Genomic DNA, 16,451 nt, shown 5'->3' with positions numbered 1-16,451 from the left:
AACACCTTCCACATTTATATAACGTTTTCCCCATTAAGATGGCGTTGCTGCGAACGAAAAAGATGGTAATCTGATGGTGCATATCTGGAGAATATGGTGTGTGGGGAAGAACTTCATAATCTTGCGTTGTGTCAAATGTGCCACATACGGATGTGCATTGTCGTGGAGTGAAGGGCGTTTCTGATGAAAGGCTTGATTTAAACGTTCTAGTTGCTGATTATAAATATCTGCATTGACAAGTTTCCTGTGGACTGAAGAGTTCGAAATGAGTTACTCCTTTGATGTCCCACCAAATACAAAGATCACTTTCTGCGGATGGAGTCCAGGTTTTGGGATCGGAAGTATCTTTTGTCTAGGACTGAGCCAATGTTTTTGACGTTTAATATTCGCAAAGAGAATCCATTTTTCACCGGTGACAATTCCGTCCAAAAATGGTTCACGCGCATTACGCGCCAGAAGAGACGAAGCAACGTTCTGTTCACACGTTCGAAACGATGATCATCAGAGAGTTCGTGAAGCACCCAAACGCCTTTTTAGTGAGTTTTTCCATATTCTTTAGATGTTTATGTATTGTGTCACGAGAGACATGCATTTTTAGGACCATTTCACGAGTGTATTGCCTTGGGTTAGACTCAACAAACTTTTTCAGAGCACCAGCATCAATTCCAACATGTCAGCCCCTGCCATCATCGTTTTTAAGGCTAAAGTCATCTGAAGGAAATTTGCTGAACCATCGATGACACTAACGAACGTTCAAAACATTTCTATAAACTTTTTGATATTCTTTGTGGCTACAGAGGCGTTGTTTCCCTTTTTGTATTCAAACAATATTACATGCCGAATGTGTGTTTCGTCGTGTGCCATCACTATAAGGGATTAGAGTAAACTAAACTTTACACATTATAGAATACAATAACGTGACGTTTAGGTGGTTCGTTTAACTATTATATGTGATGAATGTATTTTTGGGGGATGGTTAATGAAAGTATTCCCAAACGCGACATTAATTTTTTGACGACCTAATACATACCAATCATTTTACTGGATCATAAAACAGTATGATTATGGCTGATGCATTAGATATTTTTTTCTAAATTAGATTAGTAAATTTTAAATAATTTGATTAGAACAATAAAACCGATAATATTCTTTCGCACTCTATTTATCTAATTTACCTTTGGAGAGAGTTATCCTTCGTAGACACAATATTACTATTATAGTAATACAAACGACAAAAAATATTCCACCAATAACTCCTGCAATGACGATCAAAGTTGGAATGTGCTCTATGAAAAAGGAAAGTAAAAACATTAGACACCTGTCGTGATAATAGATATCGTCATACAACTGACATTAATACTTAGTTTGTGTTTTATGGTGTTTACTATTCATTGATTTTTTAACTTTTTACTATGTTCTTGATATTTTATAATATCTAACACTTGTACTTTCCTTACATTCAGGTAAAACACATGAATTCGAGGCGATGTTTTTTCCACTTTTAAATGGAAAACATCTTAATAAAATTTCACAATATATTAAGAATAAATATGTTTTGATATCTTTAGTAAATTATTTTATTGTGTCAGACACGGAGAAAAGTAAAATGATTGGGACCTAACGAAATGAAACGTGACAAATATTGCTTGGGCACAACTAACACTTGAGCTTGAGTGAAGTTTACTTGTGTAGTAAGCAGATTTGTTAGATTTACTATTCATATCAACAAATTTTCCATTATACTATTTTTCTTTACACCAACATATACAAGCATACACTGAAAACTTCAAAATATCTTCCAATGTCATTATAGTCATTTACACAATATAAACAATGTAACAAAAATCACTGATAATTCCCATTAATAAAAAATTGAACGCTAATTCTATACGCTACACAATTCACTTATTTTATCATTTAAATAACAATGGTTTCGCTAGAGAGGTTTTAATAGATGAACTTTGAACTTACCAATACTAATCCTCCGGAAGCCTCCAAAAAAGAAAATATGTTACCAATCAAAAATCTATAAAATACCGCTCCTTGATAATAAAAGGATGGAAACCCTAATACTCCGGGTTTAGTGCATGATTGTTCAAATGATTAATGTATCAGTCAAATATTATGCGAAAAGCGAGGAGATTTCCTATTTCTACTTTTTCAGTAAAGGGATTTACTTGTAGAGACCTATGATTTTTGTGTAGTGAAAAGTTTTCAGCGTAAATGTATGTAGATAAAGTGTTAGTAAGATTGATCGCCTACCTATCTTAGTTTTCCTTACTCTTCTAATTCTACAAGTCATTAATTGTATAAATATTGACCTGAGAGATTCTTGGACGCTTTTATTTTTTTTAATTAAGTCAGTTCATTCTTTATCATACATAAGCAATAATAATAAAACACGCTACTGTATTTATATTCGTGGAAGGCATTTAAAATACGCTATTTTTATATGTTTTCGTAAAAAATGTAACGTGGACATAGAAATACTATTTCAAATATATTATTTTCATTAGTTTACTGAGAAAAATAAGGTTTTTTTTGTAACCAATATATTAGTATAGTCAGTGAAACCTGATTGTGAAACAAGGGGAAGGGAAAGTTGTTAGTCTTCACCTTTAAACGGACGTTAGAAAAAATACTTGGGTGTAAAGTATTCAAGTAACGTCCTTTTCAGACGGATGGATGTTCTTACGTCGATTAAAATTAATTTTAAATATTTCATTTTGCTTTATAGAAAAGTATAATATTACACAACTTACATTCTTGCATGCTATTATGACTGCTAATAAAATCACCTCAAAGACGTCGTGGAAAAACTAAGTGGTACTTCCACACTGCAGGACATATGAACAAAATTTATATAAAACAAAGATTACGATGTTGTTGTTTTTTCATTAGAATCGTTTATATTGAACCGGTATGAAGTTTAATGCCTATGGATCTATATAACCTCACGATTGCGCATTTTCGTTTGAATAGATTAACAAACAAAGCAAATAGAATTAAAATAATGGAATAATGAAAAAATAATACACACAATTTAAACAAGTAGCTCTAATGTACAATTTGCAATGTTATAAACAAGACATTAACGAAAGAGTTTTGCTTGTACTACAGTTATTTTTTACTCCGTCGTCTTTATGTTCCATGACTTGCAGACAATGTAAAGTAAAAACAACTTTGCGAGAAACTAGTGTGCTTGGTACATGTGTCGCCAATAATATCTACGTAAGTATTGTGTTTCTAAAACAGAGCAGAGAGATTTGGAGTATTGTAGCTTCTTGATATGTTAAAGTTTGGCCTTACACTGTGGATTAAAGGATTTGTAAAATTGTGAAAGACAGTAAGACAATGTTTATATTTCTATTTCTAACTTTCTCTAATATAAATGAAAACATGACTATATGAAATTATACGTTGAATTAACTGTGAAAGATATAGTAATGGTACGTTCCTCAAATAAAACACAAATAAGATAAACAACTTCTAACCTTGACGTTCTAAAGATATTAACATACTATCATGCCCGAAGTCATTCCAGACTGAACAGTTATACATGCCGAAATCATTCTTTTCAGCATTGTGTATGATAAGAAGGTGTCGAGCACCTGCTGGTAAAGGTTGAGTCACGATCTCATAACCATGTGAGTTGTCAATATTGACCACCTAGAAAATAAATAAACATTTCGAACTGTGCAAGGAGATAAACAACAACAATAAAAAGAGAAAAAAAAAAACAATGTAAGGTCAGGGGAGTGTTTATGATCATAGCACAATACTATTTACAGTGAATATAAATTAATTCTTATTGGTTCAATGAACACATTACTACTAGCTTGGGAAAATTGTTCATTGTTATTTCAGATTCAACGCTTTGACTTACTTTTCGTTGGGGACAAATGGTCGTATCTTCGATGAAATCAGACTTAAGTATCATACTTCTATGCGTAAAGATTCCCTTTTTGTAAGTGTTTTACCGAGAAATATATTATTTGAAGGACAACGCAATTTAGTTGTTTTTCAGTATTTGTTTACGCAGTAGCGAGTTACAAGTGATTTGACATAAAGAAAGAGTTATCTGATAAAACGTTGGAACATAGATTTGGCATCCATATTAATATTTTAATCAGAACAATATCACTGGTAACACTGTGCTTACACGATAATGTTTTATTTATCTAACATCTGCCTTCCTCAGGACGAACTGCTTGGTAGCACAGTGGTTATAGAACACAAGTAGACATTCAAATGCCTGCTTTTATCTTCACCACGTTCCTGCTAAATTGGAGCTCACAAGTCAATCCTCTGCATCCCATCAGTTACTGTCATCAGAACGAGATATTAACTGAGTGGTTATTTATGGAACAACATTTTGGCTATCTAACATTAGGAATAATGTTCTTTGATTATCATGGTCAAACTCATTCGTATTAGATGTGAATATATTATGCTGTGATCAAATCGTATAATTAAAAGGTGAAAACAAAATGTAACATTTAACTATAAACGAGACAGAGACCAGACGATATGCATGGGGAAAGAATGAAATTCAATTATTATTTTCTTATTTCAAAATTCAGAAAATTATTACAATCCAGCTAATTAACTGAATAAGCTCTTTTATAAGGAAACAGGTGAGATACGTTTTACTCCAAGTGCATTATTCCATTAACATGTGTGTTGAAGATTGAGAATCATATAAAAATGCTTACTTGCGAGTTCTTGGTCCACTTTATCTGGACAGGATCTGGCACCGAGTAGATAACACATTCTACCTCAACTTTTTGTCCTAGTTGACCGTACTGTACGCTTCTTCCTTGGACTTTTGGTGGGCCTTAAATAGTAGAAAGAAATGTGGATTTAAGACTACACAGTAAGTTAGTATTTTGAGAAACGTAGCTTGAAGTATTATGTGGGTTTTATCTCTTTTTCTTCCAGTATCATGAACTACATTTCAGATCGCGCAGAGGTGAAAAATGGCGGTACTTAAGCGTAATATATCAGAGAATAGCAATTTATTTCTAACGGCGTTGTAATGTTAACGCTTGCTTAAATTCAAGAACAGACAGTAATAAAAACAAAACAAATAATCATACTTTATTTGGTTTATACACATATAAGTTGCATATTTTTCTTCCTACAAACAATATATTTCTACGTCTAGTCTTCACAATAGCCTATCAGCGTAGTTTTTAGCAAAAGGTTGCAATATAAGACATTCATGTCTAAATTCCACCCATCCTTCCTGCAGAACTTATCATCACCTAACTAGCGTACGAGGGTAATGTTTCCCCAGCACTCGTTTCAACAGTCTGATCGAACTGAAAGCTATAGATGTTGCATCCGATGATTTGTCCTGTATGTCTTCGGAGGGAATACCAGGAATCTCGTTTGTTTCTTCACCTGTTTGTGATATATGGCGGTTGAGCAGATATGTTGTGGAAGCAGCTTGTATAACATGACTTGTGTCACTTTCTAGATCGGGTTCCTCTGTGATTATGTTACATACTGCTACTTGTGGGATTTGTACCGCTTTTGCCACTGGTCTTTTCGTTCATGGATTCTCACCTGTTACAAGATGTTGCACTTTGCCTACCTTGGTTTAGGTACGGTTTGTTGAAGGTATCTTTCTGGGTGGTCCTGGTGTTCCAAGTTCATCCACATTCTCTTGTTTTCAATTTCATTAAGTTAAAGTGATTACCTCAGTCTTAGAAATCCTAAATATCCTATCTCAACACAGTTTTATGACCTTAAAATATTAACGTGTGATTATTTTTATGATAAAAATGGCTGTTGCATGTTATTCCCAAAAGTTACCAATTTTTCGGTTGCATCACACAAACTACATACTGCCAAACAATGTCGAATTGTATTTCTGATACATGTCCTTCCACCGCGACTTCATATTGGGTATAGTTGTTACGTGATTTAATGAGTTTCATATTGAAAATCGATTTAATACAACTTACTTAACCCTCAGAACATATGGTTTTATAATATAAACGCAGATACGTAAAAATTACGTGAAAAAATAAAACAGACTTCTTAAATTACTTAATTCATTGGTTGATCAAACATCATTATAAATAAGACGACATCTTTGACCTTTATAATCTAACACAGTATGTGACCATGGTTAAGGGATCTAAAAGTAATTATAAGCAAATATATGTAAATATGTATATAACCAGTGTATTTTCGTAAAATATTTATGCTTTTTAGTTTGCTAAATTTTATTTTTTCATATTTATCCAGAAAATGAATACATTTTGAAGAACCTTCTATACTAAAAAGTATATGTCGTGTTTAAATAAGAAAGAATATATAAATGAACCTACAGAACATTCAGCAATAATACATTAAAAGGTGTTCAAGAAAACTATGTATGTCATGGATCCGTGTATTTTTGGCATATATGTACCAGAAACTATTAGAAGTGAAACTTATTACCTTAATCTACCATCAGCGGTAGAGATATCCTAGGTTTCTTTAATAGCGGTGGATGTCGGCCTCAAATTACCAACATACCTCTTCCAGGTTGCTGCAATCCTCGTTTTCCTTGAGATTGTGCTTTGTAGAATATTTCCCCATTCTATCTTCGATGTTCTGCCCAGCTGATTCAGTGTATTTAGTATCAGAAAAGAAATTCAATAACCCGAGAGCTTTTAGGTAGTGTACATTAGGTTTAACTGTGTTAAGTGGTAAGGTAAACGTGAAGCCATTTATCAGTGTGTCTATCAGAGCAAATGTCTCTCTACAGTTTTTGGATGGTGCTCTATAGGAAAGTTTCACATTTTATAATTAAGACATTTTTCAGCTGATTCAGTTTAGCAAGTTAGTGAAGTAAACGTGAAACCGTTCAACAGTGGATCTAGCTTAGCAGGTATTTCTCCACATCGTCAAAGATTCGTAACTAAACATTCACGACAGCGTCTAGACATTCTCACGGCGATCTATTGATAAATCTACTAATCTATACAACATTAGGAATGGTTCATTATATGTTGTTCATCGCTAAATTAAGTGCTTACAACGCTAACATTTGGGAGTCAATCCCTCTGTTTATTAAAGAACAAATATAAACAAACATTAAATTGCATTTGCACTCGCAAAGATCCGCATATTGTAAAAATGGGCATTGATGAATTTAGTATTCACTTTCCTCACAAAAGGTGGAAAATCACGTTATTTTGCATAGTGGCAACGAATATTATCGTCCAACAAAAGGAAATTAAATCCAAATACTGTTTACTAATATATTTTCCTTCTAATGTACTTCCGGGTGGGGATGGGGGCATTTAATTTAGTAATAAATTCTAGCAGTATATATATATATTAAATGAAGATGAGTCAACGTACTTAATTTGAATTTGATAATTTACTAAATATATATTTTAAATAATTCAACAGGCTTTTCAAATTTCTTAAATTAGTTCCTTATAAACTGTTATTAATGCGAAATAATATAATTTTGTCAATAAATTCGCTGTTAAATAATACCCTTCTGATGTTTGAAAAATCTCGATAATTCTTACATTATTAAACCATAAATAAAGCATTCACTGCTATTGAAACGATAAATGACTCATTTTCCAGAAAACACAGAATAAAATGTAACATAGAACTTCTCAGACTATGAAATTTAAAATAAAGTAGAAACAAGAAATTAATTTTGTTGCAGATCATGTAAAAAAAAGCTTCAAGACACTCTGTATCTGTAATTATGTTTTTTATTTTCTTCATAAACGTATTTTTCTTTTTCGTACTTAATAACTTATCTATATACTTCATCTGTGTGGCATTCACTCGCAATCTGAATATTAGATCTGAAACTGATTGGACAAAGAATGGTCACTTTTGATTGATCATTCCATTTCCTTAAATAGTAATATTCTACTTTACTGAAATTATTTGAAGATCTTTTATAAGAAACATAAACAACATAGGTACAACAGCAGGTCAAGATAAGATTATTATGGAAATTACCTTTTATATAGACCATTATATGTGTTGATGTTTCTGGAAAACCAGCAACCGTTGCTCTGCATGTGTATTTTCCCACCTTTTCCGCTGTGACGTCGGATAGTACAAGTATAGAACCTACTCCTATGATTCTATTGAGATCTTCTCGAATCCATGCTATTTCAGGTTTGGGGTTACCGTCAGCATCACAGCGTAAAGAGACTTCATCACCAGAGTCTGCTGCTACAATACTTATAGACTCTTTAATCTTGGGGCCATCTATAAAAGTCGAAGAACATACCGCATTTTTAGTATGTAATTAAGCATTTGTTTGCTATGTACCTGAACATCCTAAAATTATACTATCACATTTGTTTTTATTATTTTTGATGAGACAAAGAACCGAGCAATTACGTTGATCTTAATAATGCGTCTACACACTGAGAAACACGGGAATGCGCTTATAAGAGATTGCCCATTGAAATCCGAATATAAAAAGTTTACTCAGCTGTAACGTACACGATCAGACTGATAAATTTTGATTATGTTTGTCTTTAACATGCTTCAAGAGATTAGACAACCTACAACAATGTTTGTCTTTATTATAATAACTTAGACACTCGTGATTGTGTTTATTATACTCGAACACTAATTCTGCTTATTTTACAATATATATCACCAGACCGAAAAGCCATTATGATGTTTGTATTTAACATACGACCTGGCTACGAAGCCCCTATTTGTGTTTACTCTTCACTACGTATCAATATCAGAAATATTTATGTACTTAGATTAGGTTCTATTTGACTAACCAATTCTATTTAGTTGTTCGTATGTTAAATGTACATTCAATAACGCCCCCAGTGGCACAGCGGTATGTCTGCGGACTTACAACGCTAGAAACCGGGTTTCGATACTCGTGGTGGGCAGAGCACAGATAGCCCTTGTGTAGCTTTGTGCATAATTAAAAACAAACAAACAAACAAACATTCAATAACTTGTTATCTCATTTATATTTCGGTTGATATATGATAAATCCTAATGTTTCTTTGTCGTTTTAAAAACATTATTGTCCGAATTTCTATATGATGTGATTTTGAATCAAAATAGCTGTTAAATGAATTCAGAAGTAAGTCTGACTTAAAGCACTTAAGTCTAGGATTTGATTTACTCTTGGTGAACAGAGCACAGATAACCTATTGAGCAGCTTTGCGCTAAAACAGTTAAAAATACATGATACTTATATTGAGGGAAGTTGTTGAAAAATTAAAAAAGTATAAATTAAAAATCAATTTGTTGTTATATGATTACTGAACATTCAAGGAGAAAGAATAGGTAGATAAAATATTCAAGTTACGACGCCTCTTTGTAAATAAGATATATTTTATCAAAGATTTGTTACTTTCTTTACATATCTGTAAAATATAATATTGACATTACTCTTGGAATTGAGTGTTAATGAACGTCAAGAAACTTAAAATATGATTTATCGAGATGTTGCTTGTTGTTCGTAGTTATTTCCGTGAAATGTCATTTCACTTCTTCAGTTGGAACTAAATAGTAATGTATTCCATCAGTATAATATTTGTAAATACTACAAACACACTAGTAGTATATGCATTGCTGGCCTCAAGGATAATTGCTGCCTTAAAGAGAAGTACTCACATAACACATCCAACACCACTGTAGATCTTTTCTTGCCAACCGAATTGCTGACTTCGCAACTGATGTTGTTCTTATTATATTCACGTCCAAGTCGGTTTATCAGGAGATGAGTGGTGTGATCACCAACAATTATTTCGTTATTTCTATATCAGAAAATATACAATTATTGAAATGTGAAGATCTATTGAATAAATAAACACATTATGATCTTTTTATGATAATATATATATTTTTAAATGTTTCACTTTAATTTCTTCTAGAAACCACAAATCTTTAATAAAATAAAAGTCATTAATAAAAACTATGTTTTAATGTGTTTTTCTTTGTAAATCTTCGTTTGTATGGATATCAAAGTAATTTCGAACTTAAAATAACACAAATTATTTCATTCTACTAAATTTCATCCAAACAGCGATGGATTCGAAGGAGGAAGCAGAGCCTTCTATGTATATGTTTTGTCACTGTTAAATAATATTATAAAATTCATTAAACATATAACAAATAGCCGCGAATTTAAGCAACAATCATTAAGCTTGAATCTGTATTTAAGTTTGAAATAGGCCTATCGCTTTGTAATCTACAGTTTGTTTCTCGTTCATTCTTCCTTTATAAGTGTGATGGACAGAACTGGTGGACTGAGAAATTAAGTTCATATACACACACGCAAACGACATTGAGACTGTGCCCCAGGACACATTGGTGTGCCAGTAAAGTAGCTTGTCAATGATTTATTACACGAGTTCTGCCAACGTTTCAAACATTATCTTTAGGTGATAAAAAACAACAACAAGTAATCATTTGAAGGAACCAAGAAAATTCTAAGAGTACTAAAATCCGAAATCGAATGGTATACATAATTAGTGTACTGGTATGTTTCATGGGTAATCACTATCTCGACTGCACTTATTTACGTAAAATGTGAAAATGTCTAAAATAAGAGAATAAATTCAATTATCTTGAGTGCTCGAAATATGTAACAAGTACTTAAAACAGTAAGGAAGAAAGGTAGAACAAATGCAATTCGTGTAACTGGTTTATTTAGTGAAATGTTTAAACAGTTTTCAAAGAGAAGCCTAATCCCAACATCCAAAGTTCGATTGCAAATATATTGTCATCACACTTGGTTGCAATTCAAATATAACATGAATCTGCAGAAGAAATTACCTCAAATAACCCAACTTTGTCTGGAATTGGAGATGTGGGAAAGTGTTATGCTGGAAATATTATATCTAGCAGATAACGTTGCATACGAGGAATTAACAAAATCCGCAGACTCCATTAACTAACTATTCTTTCACATCATCAACAGTACCTGTGTAGTCTGACAAATCGAGAAACGACCTAGAAAAATGTCGATGTATTTGTTCCAACGTTTTCCATAATTAAGTTACAGTTACAAGGATAAAAAAGCTACCGCCTTTAACCGTGTCTTTGTTTAAGTCCAATGGAACACTTGTAGTATTTTAAGAGAAGCAACATGACATCACATGAGTTCAACATTTGTTAAATAAGATAAGACGTCAAGCTGTCTGTCATATAATCGAAAGAGGTTAAAAAACGATTTGAAAAGAAAGTGGGTGATGTCTCAGTTCGACTTAATAACCACTTAAATAAGACAGTTTATCGGAATAAAAAGCACTTTGTTCTATTTGTGCAAACAGTGTTGCTATGTGTCTGAAAAATACTGCATGTAGGAAGCATTGTAATGAAGGGGAAGTAAATTGTCTAAATTTGCTAAAAAGTCGGTCTAAACATTCAAACTAAATGTAAATTTACAGTCTTATCATGACATAGAGTTGATGGTGGTAATCAGGCGCTCGAACATCATTTAAGCACTTCTTCAAAGGTTAGATAAATCACATAAAGCGATATATTTATGTGCTATCAAGAGTAAATACAGAAAACATATAAAGAGTATAAAGAGTAGTGAAATTCTTCAGTATTATAAATGAAAACATACAACAGTTGTATCGAGTTGAAGAGTTAAAGTTAACCCTATATATATAAGATATGTAGACATGAATAAGTTGACACTCAGTGGATAATTTATGTCTTGCGAGTTGTATAGATATAATGGACAACAGACAACATTAGACACTCTATCAATATTTAATTTTGTCTAAAATCCCTTAGAATTCAGGTTGTATGGAAGTTGCAGTAAGTCAGGAAGCTACCAAGAGGTTCAAGTTTTGATTCAAGGAAAGTATATTTGTGAAACCAAGTCGATAGAGCATCATGAGTCGGTCATCATACTTGACGAAATAATCCCAGATGTTATGTATTCAAGGAAGACCTTGTTTAGAATTGTATTCTGCTTAATTATGTGGCCTTTCGTATTTATTATAATTATTTTACTTTCCTGTGTCAGTGAAAGATGCAGCTATCTCCTCAACTACTATATTTACCAATCAGTTTCTTCTATTCCTACAGAAGGGTGAAAACCTTCACGACTCTACTCACAGAGAAGTTTGGTGTGATCTTCAATAATGTACATTACAGACTTGAAAACGCAAATGATAAAATCATTAGATGCTGCGCCATATAAGAAAGCTAAACCTCAAATCGTCTAACCCACAAAGAGATTACGCGTTTATATATAAGTTTTAGACTATTTTACAATAGAACTGAAAATTTGCTGTGGTATACCACATCAATAGCATATTTCCAATCTTCAAGAGCTTACATCTGCATTTTTAGATTTTTCACTAATTATCAGATACTTCATTGCGTATATGTGTATGAGCGAGACTTGTCTGAAAAGTTGAACAGATTGAAACCAGAAGTCAATTTTTGAAAACACTATAGAGAAGAGCAATCTGACAGTGGAAAGCCATTGAAAACACTTGAAGCTTGGTTGCAACAAATGGAGTCTTCTATTGTAACATAAGAACTATTTTGAAGCTGTTATTCTTCCTGTGACGACATGTTCAGCATGGCAATATTTCTGAAAAGAAGGGTGAAGATAAATCTACCTAAAGTGAAAGATGAGCCAGTTACGTTTCAATGATCTCGCTTTGTTGTCTAGTCATTATCAAATTCAACTTTAAACTGAAGAGGTTCTAGAAGCGTAAGCTAAGAAACATCCACGCTAGCTACAACCTTTAAATTAATGAATTGCTTTTTACACATGTTAACAAACTATGGGTACCATACAAAAATGAGATAGTAACAAATCAAAGGTTCAGTACATGATTCTAAGTAAAAATATGGAGATTAGTGAAAATAACGTTTTAAAACTAATTTTTACAGCCTCGTGATATATATATGATTTTAAAATATGTGTTGCAAAAAGTAAAGAAAATCAATTAAAATTATTTACATGCCTATCACTTTAAAAAGGTTCATGCTACATTAAGTAAGGCTATCTACGTTTACCTTCCTTATCTGTCCTCAAACAACTGATCCCAAAAGCAATAACTTTGCTTTGATTACTCCATAAACTGTTAGTTAGCTTCAGAATTGTAAGATGTAATGTTAAAATAAATATTTTGTTTACTTAAAATAAGAAATATGGCAACCAACTTTATTGCTTAATTATTTTCAATAAATAATATGCGAAAATCACAGTAAGATAAACTAAATACATGAAATTAAAGTTTATAAAATTGCATAGATAATTTTGGCATTACTGTCTAACCAATTTTGTTAAGGACTTGCGTTTCCAAGTTACAATTTAGATTAATAGGATTTTGTTTCTAATTACGTTATAATGGAATAATTACTTTGTCTAGGCTGAAATAATAATATATATTATCATAAGGAATTAAAACAATTTCTGAAATAGACTTGTTGAATAACTGTAATCGAGCCTTAAGATTGCTACCATTTATTTTATTTTCCAAAATGTGAAAAGGTTGTCAATAATAAATACAATTGCATTTTAGCGTACCTGTACCATTTATAAATGACATCCATAGGGTTGGCCTCGACTTCACAGTATAGTTGAACATCATCATATTCTACAAGGTTTCTATTAAGAGCTGTAAGGTTCACTTCTGGAGCATCTGTAATTTAAATGATGTGGCGCTATTGATTAGTTAAAGAAGGAGTATATATATATATATGCTATTTTTAAATTATGATTTTGCTATTTGACATAGAAAAAACAACAACTTTTAAACGTAATAAAAATGTATCTTGTGCATTACCGAATTGTTTGTACTACTATTACAGAGGATGTAGTTACCTTGATGTGCAGTGCATAAATATTCGAGAAATAGGCATGACGTGCCATGACTAAAGTATTATTGGAGTGTTATAAAAATGAATGATTTCTCTATTCTAGGATTGAATTATGTTTCACAATTTTCAACTCGAGATGTTGGGACTAAGATAAACGTTATAAAGTAATTAGAGTTTTTTTTTAAAGCTATGTATTCAATACAATCAGTATAATATGCTGACTATATATATATAGTTTGCTCTATCGTATTTTTGGCTAAAAAATTAACATACTGCTATCATAAAAATGTCCTATCTTCTGGAGATGATAAGACTACTAGCGAACGCATGGGCCTATGCCCCACATTTACAGGGCCACTATAATGCAACTTTAATTTATTTAACCAAGTTACGAACAATAATTTGTAGGCTACTTATTTACGTGCTCTAATGAAAACCGATGCCAGATTTGAGGTACGCTTTAGGGGAAAACCCGTAAAAGTGTTTTCGCTAAATACCCGGGTTAATTAAGGGGTTGTATGAAAAGTTTTATTTTTGTTCAAACCTCGGGGCCGAGACGGCTCCTTTGGTACCATTTAGAAGTTGGTGAATTCAGCAATTTACGAGAAGGAGTTTTCTGGAAAAATCCGGGTTCTCCAAGAGATGAAGTAAAATATTTTACTTTTGTGCAAGCCTCGGGATCGAGACGATTTGTTAGGCATTGTTTGGAAGTTGGTGCGACCAGCGGTTTAAGAGGACTTACGTGACACACACACACACACGCTGAATCTTTTTATATTGATATAACTCGTAATGAATGTGCTATCGCGTCATTAAACTAACTGAACAAATTTTCATGTTCCTTACGGAAGTTCTTTCTTTAGTACAACCTTGCTTCTAAAGTTTAATTACTTTATTAGTTCTTAGCGTAATATTTACGGTTTTTTTTTCAAACAGTTCACTTTCACGTTATATTTTATTTTAGTTTCGTTTAGCTAAAAATAATGTACTGAAATTAAGTTATTTCTTTATCTGCTTGCCTTTAAAAAACACAATTGTCTGTTTATTTCTGTGATTAGCTATATTTAAAGTAAATACAATATAAAATGACATTTATTCATTGTAATATTATAAATTTTGAAGCATCACAAATCAATATGTTACTGATTCAAAAAGATAGTTTGCAGCCAGTGAAGTTTTATTTAAATGCACAAAAAATACAGTTATCTATATATTTATGAAGTAGCATATCAACCAACTAGTATGTGGTTATATAAATAAAAGCAGTACATATACGAAAACCAGAACGCCAAACAAAATCAGGCTCTATTATCTTCTTTGCAACCAACTGGTAAACGTTCATCATTGATTTACCAATATAATAATAAAGTTTGTTTGTTTGTAATTATGCACAAAGCTACACAATTGGTTATCTGTGCTCTGCCCACCACGAGTATCGCAACCCTGTTTCTAGCGTTGTAAGACATAGCGCTGTGCCACTGGGGGGCATAATAATAAGGAAACATAAGTACACATGATATGATAAACAATAAGAAAAAACAAGAGATTTCAAAATATATTTAATTATTTAGTTAATTTAATATATTATCTTCTGAAGTCTCGTAGTTATTTTGATACTGTTTATCACAGTTGTGGATGTGATAAATTATTAACCTACAATCAGGTAAAAACATTATAAATTTACGAAAATGAACGTAAAACCAATTATTCGTTAGAGGGTTATTCTATTATTACAGTGTAGTATCTTCAATAGTGGACAGTACATCGTTAATAAGAAATATGAAGTGTATTAAATGTGAGTAAATAGTTTGTCCTACAAGTCTCTTCAAGAAACTGAAACTGAAATGACAGAGGAATCTAGTCAGTCCCAAGTGCGTATTGTTTAACTGAGACACATTTGTAGATAATGCATGTTTAATAGTTAATTCACTCTTTAAAACTATGCTATTTGGTGTTTGTCCTTTTTTTGGAGGGGGTAAACATTGCATTTTTATTTAGTAGTTTAAACAGTTTCAACAAAAGAGCAATCCGCCCAGAAATAAACTTAAGTATCAGAACTGTTAACTTTGTCACTGCATTGCATGGAAATTCATCCGAAAGCGCTTGAAATTCAAGCATACTCAATATAATTCTTTAATTAAAATATTAATAAAGAGAAAACATTCTTTACGTATACTGTATGTATCTCAAATTCTAAAATATTTGATAAAAAGATATAAATAAAAAAATCAAATATCAGAAGATAATTTTGAATTCATGTTTCATGTCTCAATAGAACATTTAATCAAAAACAAATTAACCATTACCCCAAATTACATTTCGGTTATTAATTAAAAGAATAACATAATTTCTATCTTGAATGTATCAAATTTATGCCGTTAGGGGTCAACGTGAAGACTAATAATTAAATAAAAACACATCTAGGCCAAAGGAATTCAATCCTTTATCTATCGGTATATTGAATCAATATGTAACTAAGAACCACCTTTCGTTGAAACCATTCTTAGTTTTGCTACATATTTTGCTTCATTAACCATAGCATTGCTTAGAAGAATAAGCAGATTTTGTACTATATTTTGGAAACCCATTTCTCTTAATCTATCAATTTTGTTTACAAAGAATGAAAAGTTATTTTCACT

General features: G+C 32.0%; 1 protein-coding gene across 2 annotated transcripts in view; it reads right to left on the bottom strand.

Annotated features, from left to right (window-relative positions):
* The window catches only part of LOC106458487 (irregular chiasm C-roughest protein-like), a 134,343-nt gene that overhangs the window by 9,204 nt on the left and 108,688 nt on the right, over positions 1-16,451 (bottom strand). The window contains exons 6-12 of one of the 2 annotated variants that reach the window (XM_022384715.1): positions 13,520-13,634; positions 9,631-9,773; positions 7,990-8,244; positions 4,716-4,837; positions 3,495-3,669; positions 1,972-1,992; positions 1,176-1,286 (exon numbers count right to left, since the gene is read on the bottom strand). In XM_022384715.1, the coding sequence (XP_022240423.1) occupies positions 1,176-1,286; positions 1,972-1,992; positions 3,495-3,669; positions 4,716-4,837; positions 7,990-8,244; positions 9,631-9,773; positions 13,520-13,634 (942 nt within the window). The remainder of the gene's footprint in view (positions 1-1,175; positions 1,287-1,971; positions 1,993-3,494; positions 3,670-4,715; positions 4,838-7,989; positions 8,245-9,630; positions 9,774-13,519; positions 13,635-16,451) is intronic. The other variant, XM_022384716.1, reaches the window with a different exon arrangement.

The sequence above is a fragment of the Limulus polyphemus genome, unplaced genomic scaffold, assembly GCF_000517525.1.
Source record: "Limulus polyphemus unplaced genomic scaffold, Limulus_polyphemus-2.1.2 Scaffold472, whole genome shotgun sequence".
NCBI classification, from domain to species: Eukaryota; Metazoa; Arthropoda; class Merostomata; order Xiphosura; family Limulidae; genus Limulus; species Limulus polyphemus.
Note: the sequence above shows the minus strand (reverse complement) of the source record. Positions and strands in the feature narration are given on the sequence as shown.